Source organism: Plecotus auritus (genome assembly GCF_963455305.1).
Source record: "Plecotus auritus genome assembly, chromosome: 4".
NCBI classification, from domain to species: Eukaryota; Metazoa; Chordata; class Mammalia; order Chiroptera; family Vespertilionidae; genus Plecotus; species Plecotus auritus.
In genome coordinates this window covers 17,465,440-17,479,137 of record NC_137775.1, presented here as the reverse complement: position 1 = coordinate 17,479,137, position 13,698 = coordinate 17,465,440, and the positions used below count along the sequence as shown (strand labels likewise).

The 13,698-nt window shown below is 41.2% G+C and overlaps 1 protein-coding gene across 5 annotated transcripts in view; it reads right to left on the bottom strand.

The window, feature by feature from the left end:
* Positions 1-2,891: 2,891 nt before the first annotated feature.
* Positions 2,892-13,698, bottom strand: part of TPD52L1 (TPD52 like 1) — a 65,450-nt gene continuing 54,643 nt past the window's right edge. Inside the window, exons 5-9 of one of the 5 annotated variants that reach the window (XM_080663591.1) lie at positions 12,935-12,949; positions 11,581-11,619; positions 7,986-8,046; positions 6,458-6,539; positions 2,892-3,517 (exon numbers count right to left, since the gene is read on the bottom strand). In XM_080663591.1, the coding sequence (XP_080519717.1) occupies positions 6,495-6,539; positions 7,986-8,046; positions 11,581-11,619; positions 12,935-12,949 (160 nt within the window). In that variant the 3' untranslated portion in view covers positions 2,892-3,517; positions 6,458-6,494. The remainder of the gene's footprint in view (positions 3,518-6,457; positions 6,540-7,985; positions 8,047-11,580; positions 11,620-12,934; positions 12,950-13,698) is intronic. The other 4 variants (XM_080663589.1, XM_080663592.1, XM_080663590.1 and 1 more) reach the window with 4 other exon arrangements.

Below are 13,698 nucleotides of genomic sequence, written 5' to 3'. Positions count from 1 at the left end.
ATTTCACTGTGACCTGCTTTAGGCCTCTGATCATGGATCTGTAAACCTGCCAACAGGTTCTGACCCTTCCCCCAGTTCTGTTTGTCACTTGGAGATACAGATTGGGGTATTCGATTCCACCTGGTACTTGTCTTCCTCGGTGTATTTTTTCTTGTCTGATTTACAGATGTGCAGACTTTGATTATAGGAATGTTTACCATCAAGTGAGAAATAGGGAATAATAAGAGTATTGCCGGGGTCAGTGGACGTTGTGTAGGGAACACGTCAGACCTGGTTTCTTCCCCTCATTTCTCTTTCATAGGATAAGTAGTCTGCCTGCTGGCCTTGCTCAAGCATTGAACGGCGAGGAAGGGAAGGCTACTTGGTGCAAACCTGCTCAATATTTTGCACTGATTTTGGTGTGGAACATGATGCCTGTCCCTTTAATTTAAATGTCAGTTTCTATTTGAAGAAAGCCTTTTCAGCTGGCATGGTGAGAAATATAGGCAGCATTTCTTTGGAAACTCTTTGCAGTCTCCATGGATACCCCATCTGCGGGAAGCAAGGTGCATGATCTCTTCAGAGGCAGCACACACATGTGCATATAGCTAGCTGCTCTGCGTTGAAAAGAGCAATGCTGCTTTGCATCCAAATACTGCTGCCACATAACGACAGTATTTAAAAGGTGGTAAATGATTGAAAACCAGCAGAGGGTGGTTATTATTGGAGATATAGTTAGTAGGGAAACAGAACCACATCTATTAGTATTTGAGTGTATTCTCCTGGCACAAGAAAGCGCCAGGCAAGGTTCAAATATTTATAACCAGGAGATTTCCTGTGGCCCTTGAGTATTATTTGGGATCTTCTGCCTGCTCTATTTTTTATAAATTCACAGAGAGACTCTGGAACCCTCTACTTGTCACTTAATCATTATCTCAGTTTCCATTTACCTACCAAGTGAGCGCTCACACAGTCCCAAGCCTTCCTCACTGAGGTAATGTGTTTACAAACAATGGAAATATAATGGTGCTATAAATAAAGTATCAAAAGAACAAAATTAAGATCAATTTTTTAAAAAGCTATTGATTTCACCAGCCAATGTCTACAAATATTTGAGCATTATCACTTTAAAAATGTAGTTCTCACCTGGCTGGTGTGGCTCAGCATTTGAGCACCAACCCAGGAACCAAGAGGTCACCAGTTCGATTCCCGGATTGCGGGCTCAATCCCAGTAGGGGGCATGCAGGAGGCAGCCAATCCATGTTTCTCATAGATGTTTCTATCACTCCAAAAATCAATAAAAAATATTTTTTTAAAAAATGTATTTTTCTTGGGAGATACCTGCTACTTGCCTGGATTTGGTTTTCTGAATAACAAACCCTATAATTATGATGCGGAGTAAATACTATTCTTGGCTTGAACTGTTGGTTCACAAACCGGCCGCCGAACACAGAGAGCAAGGAGAGACTGAAGGAAGAGGCAGACCTCTCTAGACTGATAGGGGCAGGTTTCACCAGCAAGGGAACAGGGATATGGGGCTTGTCTGGTATGGCCACAAGGTGAGTAAATCTCTGCACCTGCCAGCATTACCATTCTTGCCCTTTGGGGCCATTATTAAGTAAAATAAGGGTTACTGGAACACAAGCACTGCATCTGACAATTCAGACGGCCACTAAGTGACTACTGGGTGGGGAGCATACACAACGTGCAGACATCAGACAAAGGACTGATTCACGTCTCTGGCATGACGGAGAGGGCTGGCTCGAGATTTCGTGATGCTGCTTAGAATGATGTGCAATTTAAAACTCACGAATTGTTTATTTCTGGAATTTTTCATTTAATATTGTTGGACCAAGGTTGACTGAGGGTAACAGACTGCAGAAAGGGACGCGGGAGATAGGGAGGACTACTCTATATTGTTTGTTGCGGTATCATTTTGTATAGATGTGGTCCTGACCAGATGTCATTTTGATTTGTTACTGCAAGGTCACGTCCATTGTGTGCAAATGCCTTAGCACTTGTGGAACACGACTACTTAACTACTGGGTGGGAACTTGCACTTGCAAAGTGAGGGAGAAACAGGCAGTTCTTGAGTGAGCAGGCAATACAGCAATGAAACCTCTAGCCCAAGACTACCTACCTACCAGCAAATGTCTTATTCTAATCACTGATGTGGCTTGTTCATGCACATCCTATGACAAAAAAAAAAAAAAAAAAAAAGACAGCTCATGCTATGGTCCTTATATCACTCCCAAATATCAGAGTGAAATTGATTCTTTGCCTCCTGCACATGCCCTGACCAGGGCCCAGACCTGAGACCAGAATCGAACCCGTGAGCCTTCCGTGTGTAGGCGGAGGCCCTATCCACTGAGCCAAATAGGCTAGGGCGCTTCTCCCATTTTCTAGCTACTGTATTCCTTTTGCAGATACCCTTACATATTCAGCAGTTTACCTGAATTAACTACTACTCTATGTAGATTAGAGAGACTTTTCGAATTTAAGTTTTAGCATCCTAAAGTAGCTGAGATTATAATTACCTACCTATCCCTTTCCATGGTCACCAGATAGCAGAAGTTGATTTAAACTAGCATTTGCATCCCTAACGGGTTTGGCTCAGTGGATAGAGCATTGACCTGCGGACTCAAGGGTCCCAGGTTTGAGTCCAGTCAAGGGCATGTACCTTGGTTGCGGGTACATATCCAGTAGGGAGGTGTGCAGGAGGCAGCTGATCGATGTTTCTCTCTCATCGATGTTTCTAACTCTCTATCCCTGTCCCTTCCTCTCTGTAAAAAATCAATAAAATATATTTTAAAAATAAAATGAAAAAATAAACTAGCATCTGCAGAATTATTGCTATCACCTTTTAAGGTCATCGATATCCCTGAAGACTTAAAGAAATTAAGAACTCAAAGTCATCATTAAAATCAACTATTTTAATTGCTTAAATAAGCGTGTAATTAATGTAGGTGAGGCGGACCACAAGCAGTTTGATGAAATTTGCAGTGTCATCCCATTGCTGGAGACAGAGACAGAGACAGCGCCCCCAGTGGACTGACTGAACTGAAAGGGGGTGCTCACTCAGCCTTCGAAGACATGCACATGGTAAAGGCGTCCAAGCAAAAATCAAAGCAAACAATAGCTTATGTTTGAAAAATATGTTTGAATTACACAAAGAGAAGGGTCATGACCAATTTTGTACCTGCTCAAATCAGGGCATTTTAAAAGATGACCACCTGTGACTACTTAAGGGTGCGATCGAATGGTCCGTTATCAACACAAATACAAATGGAAATCACTTTATGAAACTTTGTGGAGAGGCCATGTGAAGGTCAAGGCCTGGGTTTTGCCAGTGCGATTTTGGTCTTCATATCCGTGTGGGTGTGTGCGGGGTGATGGGCTTGGGCTGGCAGCCCTAGCACTGCAGTTCCTCCTCCGCCCGCCGGGGGGCGCCCGCCGAGCTCTGCGCGCTGGCGTGGGCAGTGGAGCTGAGCACCTCTTCAAAGCTGCCTCCGCCCTGGTTCGTCCCGCCTACTTTCGTCTGAAAGGGGCAGAGAAGCAAACATGCAGTTAGTTCATTTGTTTCTGAAATGTTTTTACAACATTGATTACTCTCAAGTTCCGAACTGCTTTTTTCCCCTTGAGACGGTCTGTAAAGCATGTGGAGAAGGCAGTTTCCTTTGGCAGAGGGCTAGGATGTCATGCATGCCTGGGTTCTGGGACTGGAATAGAAACTTAAATTTTGTACAATTGTAGCAACTCTCTCTCTTCTACATTCTCAATCCCTCCAGGAGCATAACCAGATCTGTGGATTCGAATTATCTCCTCACTCACCCAGAGAAACGATTTAATTCATAAGAAACACAACAGGACTTTAGATATATTCCCCCAATCTTACAAATGTATGGACATTTTTAAGTGACTGAGACTTAGGTTTTCCACTTGAGATTTCACTAGGCAATCTGCATTTCTTTATTTTTTAAATTGATTTTTTACAGAGAGGAAGGGAGAGGGATAGAGAGCTAGAAACATCGATGAGAGAGAAACATCGATCAGCTGCCTCCTGCACACCCCCCACTGGGGATGTGCCCGCAACCTAGGTACATGCCCTTGACCGGAATCGAACCTGGGACCCCTGAGTCCGCAGGCCGACGCTCTATCCACTGAGCCAAACCGGTTAGGGCGCAATCTGCATTTCTGACAAATGTCTCTTGAAAAGGCATTGGCTCAACGGAACATGATTTTTGGTCTCTGCTTTGAGAGTTGTAGATGAATGAAGGTTTAAGCCCTGGTCACTTCACATCATTTTGGCAGTTGCCTTTACAGGAGGAAAAGCCCTTAAAATGGCCCTTTACAAGTTTTGTGTACTTGTTATTAAGCATAGACTCAGGAAGAAATCGATTTATAATTGAATAATACGATTAAGTATTTTGAAAAATTCCTTAATAAAAAGTTCTTTGAAAGAATATTTTTTAAGTCAGTCAGAATGCTTAATGAAAGTCTTAATAACAGTTACATCAGCCTTTCTTTAACCATTAACAATATTGAAAAACACTCCGAGGAAAAGAAAGGTATGGAAAAGGTTGCTCTTCTCAAACTGCTGTCTACGCCTCACTGTCACCAAGGCGTTCCCTCACAAGAACATAAACCACTCTGGGGAAGCAGTGTACCCGCCTACCGCCTGGCCTGCCCTTTTAAAACCTTAACCAGGGTTCAAAAGCAGTTCAGTCACTGCAAGCAAACACACACTTTTCTCCATTTGTCACTGAAGTGCCTCTCTACCTCTTCAGATTCAATTACAAAGTTGAATTTTTCCATCAGCTGGGCGTCGGGAAATCCACTGGGGAAAGTGACAGATAAATACAGGGTGCCCCAAAACATGTGTTCACACTTTACCAGCTGAAAGCTCAGTTTTGAAAATGAAATGTATTTAATAAACACTGCCTTTATAATTATTCAAAGTGTGTGTGTACATTTTGGAGGGAGACCCTATATCTTAGACTTGGGAATCACAAATACTCAAATTAGCTGTTGTAGAAAGTAGCCGAAGACAACGCATAAGTGATTGAGCACGGCTGTGCGTCAGAAAGACTGTATGGAACTGTAGCGTGGATTTCATATAATTTAATTTTCACAAGTCACAAATACGATTTTTCTTTGTTGTTTTTCTTTTTCAGCCATTAAAGGAGTGTAAAAACCATTCTTAGCTTACAGGCCATTCAAAATAGGTGACCAGCTAGATTTGGCCCCCAAGCCTCAGGTTACAGACCAACATCTGCACAGAGCATTCGATTTCTCCTCTCATGTTAGCACTGGGAAGAACGGGGTTGCTTTCCATTATGTGACTTCTTTTCACTATGCTTATTTCTTTTCTGGGAGAAGCAAGAATAATCCACTGTGATTTACTCTATTATTAGTTCCCATTCTCCTCTTTATTTTATTCGCATTCCTTTTTTTGCAACACATGTTACACACAGTATTGAATCAGATCAATACAAATTACTCATGTTTTTTTTCTGGGCTTCGTTTCATTCTTCTCTCCTACTTCTTGATTTTCTCACATCAAAATAGAAAAATAAAGAAGGAGGGAACTACTTTGAAATAAAGCTATTAGGCCAAAAGGAGTGAAATAATGGAGTTTCCTAACAATGTGGGCTTAATGACTCCCCATTGCACTACTTTAGGCAAAGATGTGAACAATAAACCACTCCATATCACTTCCCCTCATAATGGTTTTCCAAACAAGAATTTGTCACTTTGGCCCCAAAATTATATTTGTTCTTTGCAAAAAAAAAAGTTTATTTGAATTAATTAATTGTGTTTCCTAGCCCTCTCATAAGAAAATACCTGGTTGAAAAGACACAAAGCGACAATAAGTGTCCTGCCTTTTTGTTTAAAAATCAAGCTTAAAGCAGTATGTGAGCATGGCAATGCAGCATATAGACCTGCCAGGAATTTCACGCGTCCTGCTGATCCCCAAGTCATTCCCTCAGCAGGAAACAGCCCCAGGATCCACAATTGAAGAAAATGACAGAAATTTTGTAAAAGATTTGGGACACAAAAGTAAACTATACAGAAAATAAGCTATAAAAAAAAAAGGTCAAACATCTATTATTTAGTCTGAAGAATAAAAAAGAAATGAGAAATTTGCAATTATGAGGAAGTGGGAGGTTTTACACAAAGCATGATTACTGGCTATTCTCCATCGCCTGGGTGGGCAGAAACAGAGGAACTAGGCATTGACCGTGACACAGGAAGCGGGTGGGATGTGAGTCTTGTTAAACCCATGGACAATCATGCCAACACAGAATTCACTTTCAGGAGGTCTTGACACAGGCTAGTTACCAGCTGGCTGAGTTAGTTTTGTGCACGTTTGAAGGAGGAGACAGGCTCTCTACCTTCCATCCCAGTGAGGCAAGAAAGTGAGAAGCTGAGAGTGTGGGAAACACATCATAAAGTCATACGTGAGCTGTGAGCTTACCAGAGTTTCCTAAAAGCAAATGAAAATTGGTTGCTCTTTATTCTTCTTTTGCTTCTTCATAGCTCCTTCTTCTAAAGAAAACCTAGAAAGCACAACTTCTCCTAAGTCAGAACTTGTCTAACAAGCAACAGAATCCATCCTCTTTGGCGTGTTTTAGGCTGAGAACCAAATGTTGAGAAACTGACTCCTAGGGTTTTTTGAGCCCTTTGTTTTAAAACGGGATATTCTAGCAACAGAAATGTCCATGATAATGCATGTCCCTCCCTTTCAAAAGTTTTCCCTGCCACTGGGGGCAATTTAATGGCTCCTACTGGTCACTCAAGTGATGATGCTGACAAGCAGAGGGATGAAACTGCACAACTAGAAATTGCTGGTAAATGAAACCAGGGAAGGCATGATAGATGCTGAGTAATTATTTCATTCTTGGGCCTTCAACACCTATTCACAGGCCTAATAAAGTAGGAGATTTCTATGTTAAAGACCCTACCCCTAAGGGGAAAGACCTTCCAAGTCAAATTCAGTAAGAGCACCCAGGACCTCTCGTGAGGAACAGACGCCCTCACAGACCCTTCTCAGGTAACATGGTGATAGGGATTCAGAAGCAGCTGGATAATCAGCATGTGCAAATAGCTGCTTTTGATCTAATTAAAGATCACCTGTATTTTTAATCTTCTCAGTAATAAGGAAATGCAGAAACAGATTCTCTACAAAACCGTGATAATGATACCAAGATATAGGTAGGTCATTGTTTAGGTGCTATCTTTAAAAACACAATCTTAGCCGTTTTAGTGATTTTTCCTGCGTTAAACGTTCTATACATTTTAAGATTAGACTGAATTTAATTTCGCTCCTTTTTTTCCTCTGTAGAATACCTTACCTATGCTGAAACAAAAAACTCAATAAAATTTTTTAGCTCCTACTATGTATGCCACAGGCATATTTTTAGTTTATGCCCAGGGATCCAATGCACTAGCACAAATTAATGCATCATGTGACTCAGCTTTCTTTTCCCTGCATGATAACCAACCTGTGCTGTGCCTCATATGTGAATTGAATAAATAAGTTTAGGCAGCTGGCAGGTAGTGAGTGGCCGTATAACACAGGAGCCAAGTTTGGTTTTTGCTAGTCCATGTCCGTCCCAGAGGAGCTTTGAACCGTTATTGAACTTACACTCTAAATTCAGAATTCACAGATCCTTTGTTCCATCCACATCCTCTCTCACTTACCTACTTTTCGAGGAATAGCATTAAGAGTTCTAACCAGCTAACCAGTGCAGAGATGAATACGTACCCCAACTCACTTCCATGAACAATTCATTTCTAGTGGCATATACCAGCAGCTTTGTCAGGGTACAGTCACATACTCACTCCCGGTTTTATTTACGGGTTTATATGTGAAGCCTGACTGCGCAAGGCCGCCTTCTCGACTGCACCGCGTGTTGGCAGCGCCACCCTTGGAACTAACCACAGCAATGACTATGCTGTCCTGATTCAATGGCCCGAGGACACAAAATTCACTTCATCTGTACCTTAAGACTTGTGACAGTTGTCTCAACCCTCTCCTCAAATGATTTGAAAGTAGGAGAATTCCTAAAATAACAAAACAAAAAAAAGAGAGAGGTCAGCTCCAAAGACCTACCTGTGTTAGTAACTAAGCTGTCTGATTTCGGCTCTTAGAAACATCACTTCGGCACCAGAGCCAGCTGTCGGTGTGGCACCTACCCAGACCACGTATTAACATGTATTTCACTTCGGCCAGGTTAGATCCAGAAACCAACCTTGACATGGAATTTTTCCAAGTGAAATAGTGAGATACTCAACTGTAGAATAGTACAGCATTTGGCAATAGTACAAATGTAATAATTCCATCATGTCATTATCAATGAGTCAAAGGAGGGATAGCTTAACTTTTCATTTACTAATTGCTTCTATCACAACACTCTTCTTCCCAACTTTTATTTTTTATTTTGTAAGAATGCAGAGTCTGTCTAAAGAATGTCATGTTTGAGTTTTTCCCACTTGGAATTTTAAAGTTGTTTATGTCAGTGAATGTGAGACAAGACAGAAATAGCACAAGAAAAGAAGGTTTATAAGTTTTTCTTTTCGGTGCCTTCAAACGTAATCAGTTGTTCAACTTCCATAAAGCAGTGTTTCTGAAAGTCAATGCTTTGATTATTGTCAGTTGAAATATTGTTCTCTTAGCAGAGCCGGCTTTCACAGTCCACTGACATTTTACTTGTGACTCATCATTGTGTTAAATAATCTATACCATTTGTAACTATAAGCATTAAATACTTCATTTGGTGCTTTTTGGTTTCCTGTACTGGGTGTGGTCACATGACATGATTTAATGACAACATTACCATGGAAATGGATATCACCAAGTCCAACTAAAGAAATAAGAACTGAGCTAAAAATGTGTCTTAAATCTTGTGTCCATGTCAGCTTTCAGCAACAAGGATAGCCATATAATTCCATTTGATAAGCCACTTATGATTCTCTCTTGAGTGCAGAAGAAGGAAGATAAAGGAATGGTTTGGAGAAACTTCGGAAGAGAGAATGGCTATAAAATAGGGGCTTCATTGCATGGTGTGGAATGAAGCATAGCTCTAATACTATCAAGAAGAAAATAATGTAGAGGACATGGTTTTGAATGAAGTTGGCTTTGTTAGGGATTGTCGCCTAAGACTTGGATGCTCCAGATGATCAAAAATGTATGTCTTTGCTTTCTGTCTGCATGAATTTACAATGGCGAGATCAGAAGGCCCACGCATGGCATTGCACCTTGTATTTGATTCAAACATGAGTCAAGTTGCTATGAGTAATCCTCCATAATACCTCTGTTTCATGAGGAAGAATTAGTGAAATTATACTTGAAAGACCCAAAAGTAGACACTTATTGGCACCTGACTTCCATGGCAAGTTCTATTTGGCCAGCCTGCTCACGTGACTGCTGTCATCTGTCAGTTATATTAGGTCACACTGGGCAGACAGTTTGCCTAATGGTTTATGGGTATATGTTAGATGAATAAAATCATTTTTTAAAAAATACATATATTATTGATTTTTTTACAGAGAGGAAGGGAGAGGGATAGAGAGTTAGAAACATCAATGAGAGAGAAACATCGATCAGCCGCCTCCTGCACACCCCCTACTGGGGATGTGCCCACAACCAAGGTACATGCCCTTGACTGGAATCGAACCTGGGACCCTTCAGTCTGCAGGCTGATGCTCTATCCACTGAGCCAAACCGGTTAGGGCTAAAATCATTTTTCTTTTAAAGTTAATTTCCGGCAATTTTATGAGGATTGATTTTGACCCACAAGCCACTAGATGAATTCCTGGTCATAGAGCAAAATCATGTTAATTTCTTGCAAGCTCTAGACTTAAAATTTGACAAGTAAAGGAGCTCAGAGCCCCTTTCAGTTACACTACTCAGTTTGGCTATTCTTATGCTGTGAGGAGCAAGTCATTCAAATAGGAACAAAGCAATCCTGAATCTATGCTCTCTACCACCGAATTAGGGAACTCAGATACTGTGATTAAATTCCCAAAGTAACCAAATAACCCCAGTGTAGAAGAGACATCATCGGACAAAATGAAACAGGCATATCTCAAATTAAATTACAGTAGAATACATACTGGAGAACAGGGAGAAACTGTTTGCTCAGATTTAATCAGATTATATAAAAATACAAACTTTCAGCAGTGCAAATGACCCCAGAAAGAACTTGGCTTTGGTGCATTAAAAATGTTAAGAGTAACTGAACCCCCCTCTATAATGTATCCACACCACAACATATGACATCAAGTAGGTTGAAGAGGCACAGTTTTAACTAAAGTGGGGTAGGATCCCAGGGCCTTGATTCTGCCCCCCGCCCCATCACCATGGCAACCCAAGGCAAACACCATGGGAAAAGCAGTACATCTGGTTCTAGTCTCTTATTTATAAACGTAATGAAACATATCACTGAGGTGCGTTTACCAAGGCTGCAAAGTTCATTCCTGGCAGACTCCGCCTACAACCTGTATCCTCTGATTCCCAGTCTAACATCACCTCCTCTACACTCTGTGACTCTTCGCTTGACTTTATCTGACTGGATCACAAACTCAAGCACACTGGAAGCGGAGGACATCTTTCTCAGTTTTCATCTAGACAATACTTTTAATAATATTTTTTATTGTTCAACAGACACCTGACCTTAATTTATACCTTAAAAAAGCCCACTGATATCCGTTCTAAAACTGCTCCCTCTCATTTAAACTTCCCCTTTTATTTAAACTTTCTTCCAGCCTTACATTTAATCCTGGGAAAATAAACATATTTCTACCTTTGCAAATGTGCTCAGAATGTTCTAGGCCTTACATAAGTCACTTTGTTTAGATCTTGCAACAACTATATAACTATTAGTGAAATTACACTTGAAAGACCCAAAAGTAGACACTTATTGGCACCTGACTTCCATGGCAAGTTCTATTTGGCCAGCCTGCTCACGTGACTGCTGTCATCTGTCAGTTATATTAGGCCACACAGGGCAGACAGTTTGCCTAATAGTTTATGGGTATATGTTAGATGAGTAAAATCATTTTTTTTAAAAAATATATTATTGATTTTTTTACACAGAGGAAGGGAGAGGAATAGAGAGTTAGAAACATCAATGAGAGAGAAACATCGATCAGCTGCCTCCTGAAACCATTAGGCAAACTGTCTGCCCAGTGTGGCCTAATATAACTGACAGATGACAGCAGTCACGTGAGCAGGCTGGCCAAATAGAACTTGCCATGGAAGTCAGGTGCCAATAAGTGTCTACTTTTGGGTCTTTCAAGTGTAATTTCACTAATGAAGATTGAGGTAAATTAAATAACTTGTCCCAAGTCTCACATATTAGGAGATTTAAGCTGGGGTGTCTGGTCAAAAGCCCAAGCTCACTGCATCTGCAATACTTTTACAGGATTGTCAAAGTGTTACAGGTTCTCCCGAGGACCACCAGAAAAGAGAACAAAGTAGGTCATGGCACTTCCTTTCATACACAGGAGAAAAAAAGTCCACCAGGTAAATATCAGTAAGTAACAGTTCATACATATTCTGCATTAATATCATGTAAAATAATTTACACACGTTACCTCATAGCAGGCATACTTATGGAATGGCGAATGGAGTAGCTTCAGGGCAAAAGCAGATTAAAGGGAAGAAAAGAGAAGATAGCACAACATAAGCACATGAGAAACTCCCTCCTCACCGTTCTAAAACAGCAATCTCAACTATCTGAAGTGTTTGCTGCCCACCCCACCAAGATGCTATTTGTTTTCATTGGGTAGCATGGGTCACAGTCAATTCCAAGGGGACAAGGGAAGAATAGGCGGTCCACAGTTGCATATTCTTTTACTTCCTGTAGGTGCCCTGTAGGCCAGGAAGTCTGATGTGAATGTCTGATTCCTTCCAGGTCAACCCAGTAGCCCCTGAGCATCCTCTCAAGGGCCTGCTCCTTCTCCGCCCCCTTCTCCTGGTCAAGAAGATGGGAAGTAGGGCTAAGCAGGTAGCAGCTAATTGTTCCACTGCAGTGAAACTCCCCAGAGGAATACAGGTAGTTAACACGAGACAGTCCATTTTACACAGGTTCCAACACCCTCCCTGCTTTCTCTCCTTCCAAGAAGCTAACTGGGAAGGGATCAAACTCATCACCCTTTCCCAGCAATATCCACTGAGGCCATTAGTATGGGTGGCACTTGACTAGAACGGAAACACAAAAGGACAAAGAAATTCAGGTGATACTTATGGTTCTACCTTAAACACTCCATTTGGAAACTATAAACAAAATATTTCCTCAGAAATTGTATTTAAAAAGAATTACTAAAAGAAATTCATCAGCATTATCAATCTATTAATCGCCTTAGAGACAGTCTTCTCAGAAAAACAAATTCCAAAAAAAGCATAGAATAAGATTCCAGGTTTTTTTTTAAAAAAAGATAAGCTGAATTCAGAGCATAGTGCCTGACATATGTGCTTCTCCAGTAACTTTTTCCCTCTTCAGCTTTAGGAGGTATGGAAAGTTGAAGATGAACCATCCCCATTAATAACAGTTACAAATGTTCAGAAAAACATGACAGTCTAGAGAAAGTAATTTCCTGTTTCTTGACCTTACTTTCTCTAAGTTTTATAAAAATACACAACTCCCAATATCCACGTTCCTTTTTTCTTCTCTCAGAAGGACCTCTGCCAATATAGGGAGAAATGATGTAGAAAAGAGATTCCTAAGAGATTGTTCAGCAAATGAAACTGGTGTAAATGGTTCAGAAAGGAGATAAATATGAGCTTACAGAAATTCAAATGCCTTGGATGCCCCACCTAGTCTGTCACTCCCTGGTCAGGAACATGCTCAGGAAGAGAGACTTAGTTTTTGGCTGAGGCACACCTCACTGGGAAAGGAAGAGAGCTCTGGGAAGGAAGGGGCGGAGGGTCCCCCGAGGCAGTGCTTACCCGATGGAGTGGGACCTGCAGCCCGGGCAGCATGGAGAGAAGAGCAGGAGCAGCATTAGCACATCAGGAGGAAAAGATACATCATATTGGACCTTGTCCCCACTTCTAAGAGCCCCAAAGCAAACAGTAATTGCATTCATTACACTTTTTGAGTCTACTGACTTTTTAATGTGTCTGAGTTTAACAACATGTTATAAACTGTGCTTCTATTATTTTCATGGGTACATAACGATGGTGAAACTCACTAATGGTATCACGTGCCTCCTCCAAAGATTTCATCTGCCCTAGATCACGTGCAGTTTGAATAAATTCCTGGGAAGTACCAGGAAGATGCCAATATCATAGAAAGTATTCCAACAGCTTGCATTTCTTCAGAATACTTTCATAGATGTGACCTCATTTTAACTTCACAGGAAACATTTTAATTTGGTAGTTGTTTTTTTTAATATGTTTTTATTGATTTCAGAGAGAGAGGGAGAGAGAATCATTGATTGGCTGCCTCCTGCACGCCCCACACTGGGGATCAAGCTGCAACCCAGGCCTGTGCCCTGATTGGGAATCTAACCCATGACCTCCTGGTTCAAAGGCTGACGCTCAACCACTGAGCCACGCCAGCCAGGCTAATGGATTCTTTCTAATTTCTGCCCTACTGGGCCACCTTGTCACTGAGATGGTCACTTAGGAAAGATAAAAACTAGCATTTTTCGAGCGCTGAGTACACTGCAGGTTCTCTTCTGCTGCTTTTAAAATAACTCGATGGTGCT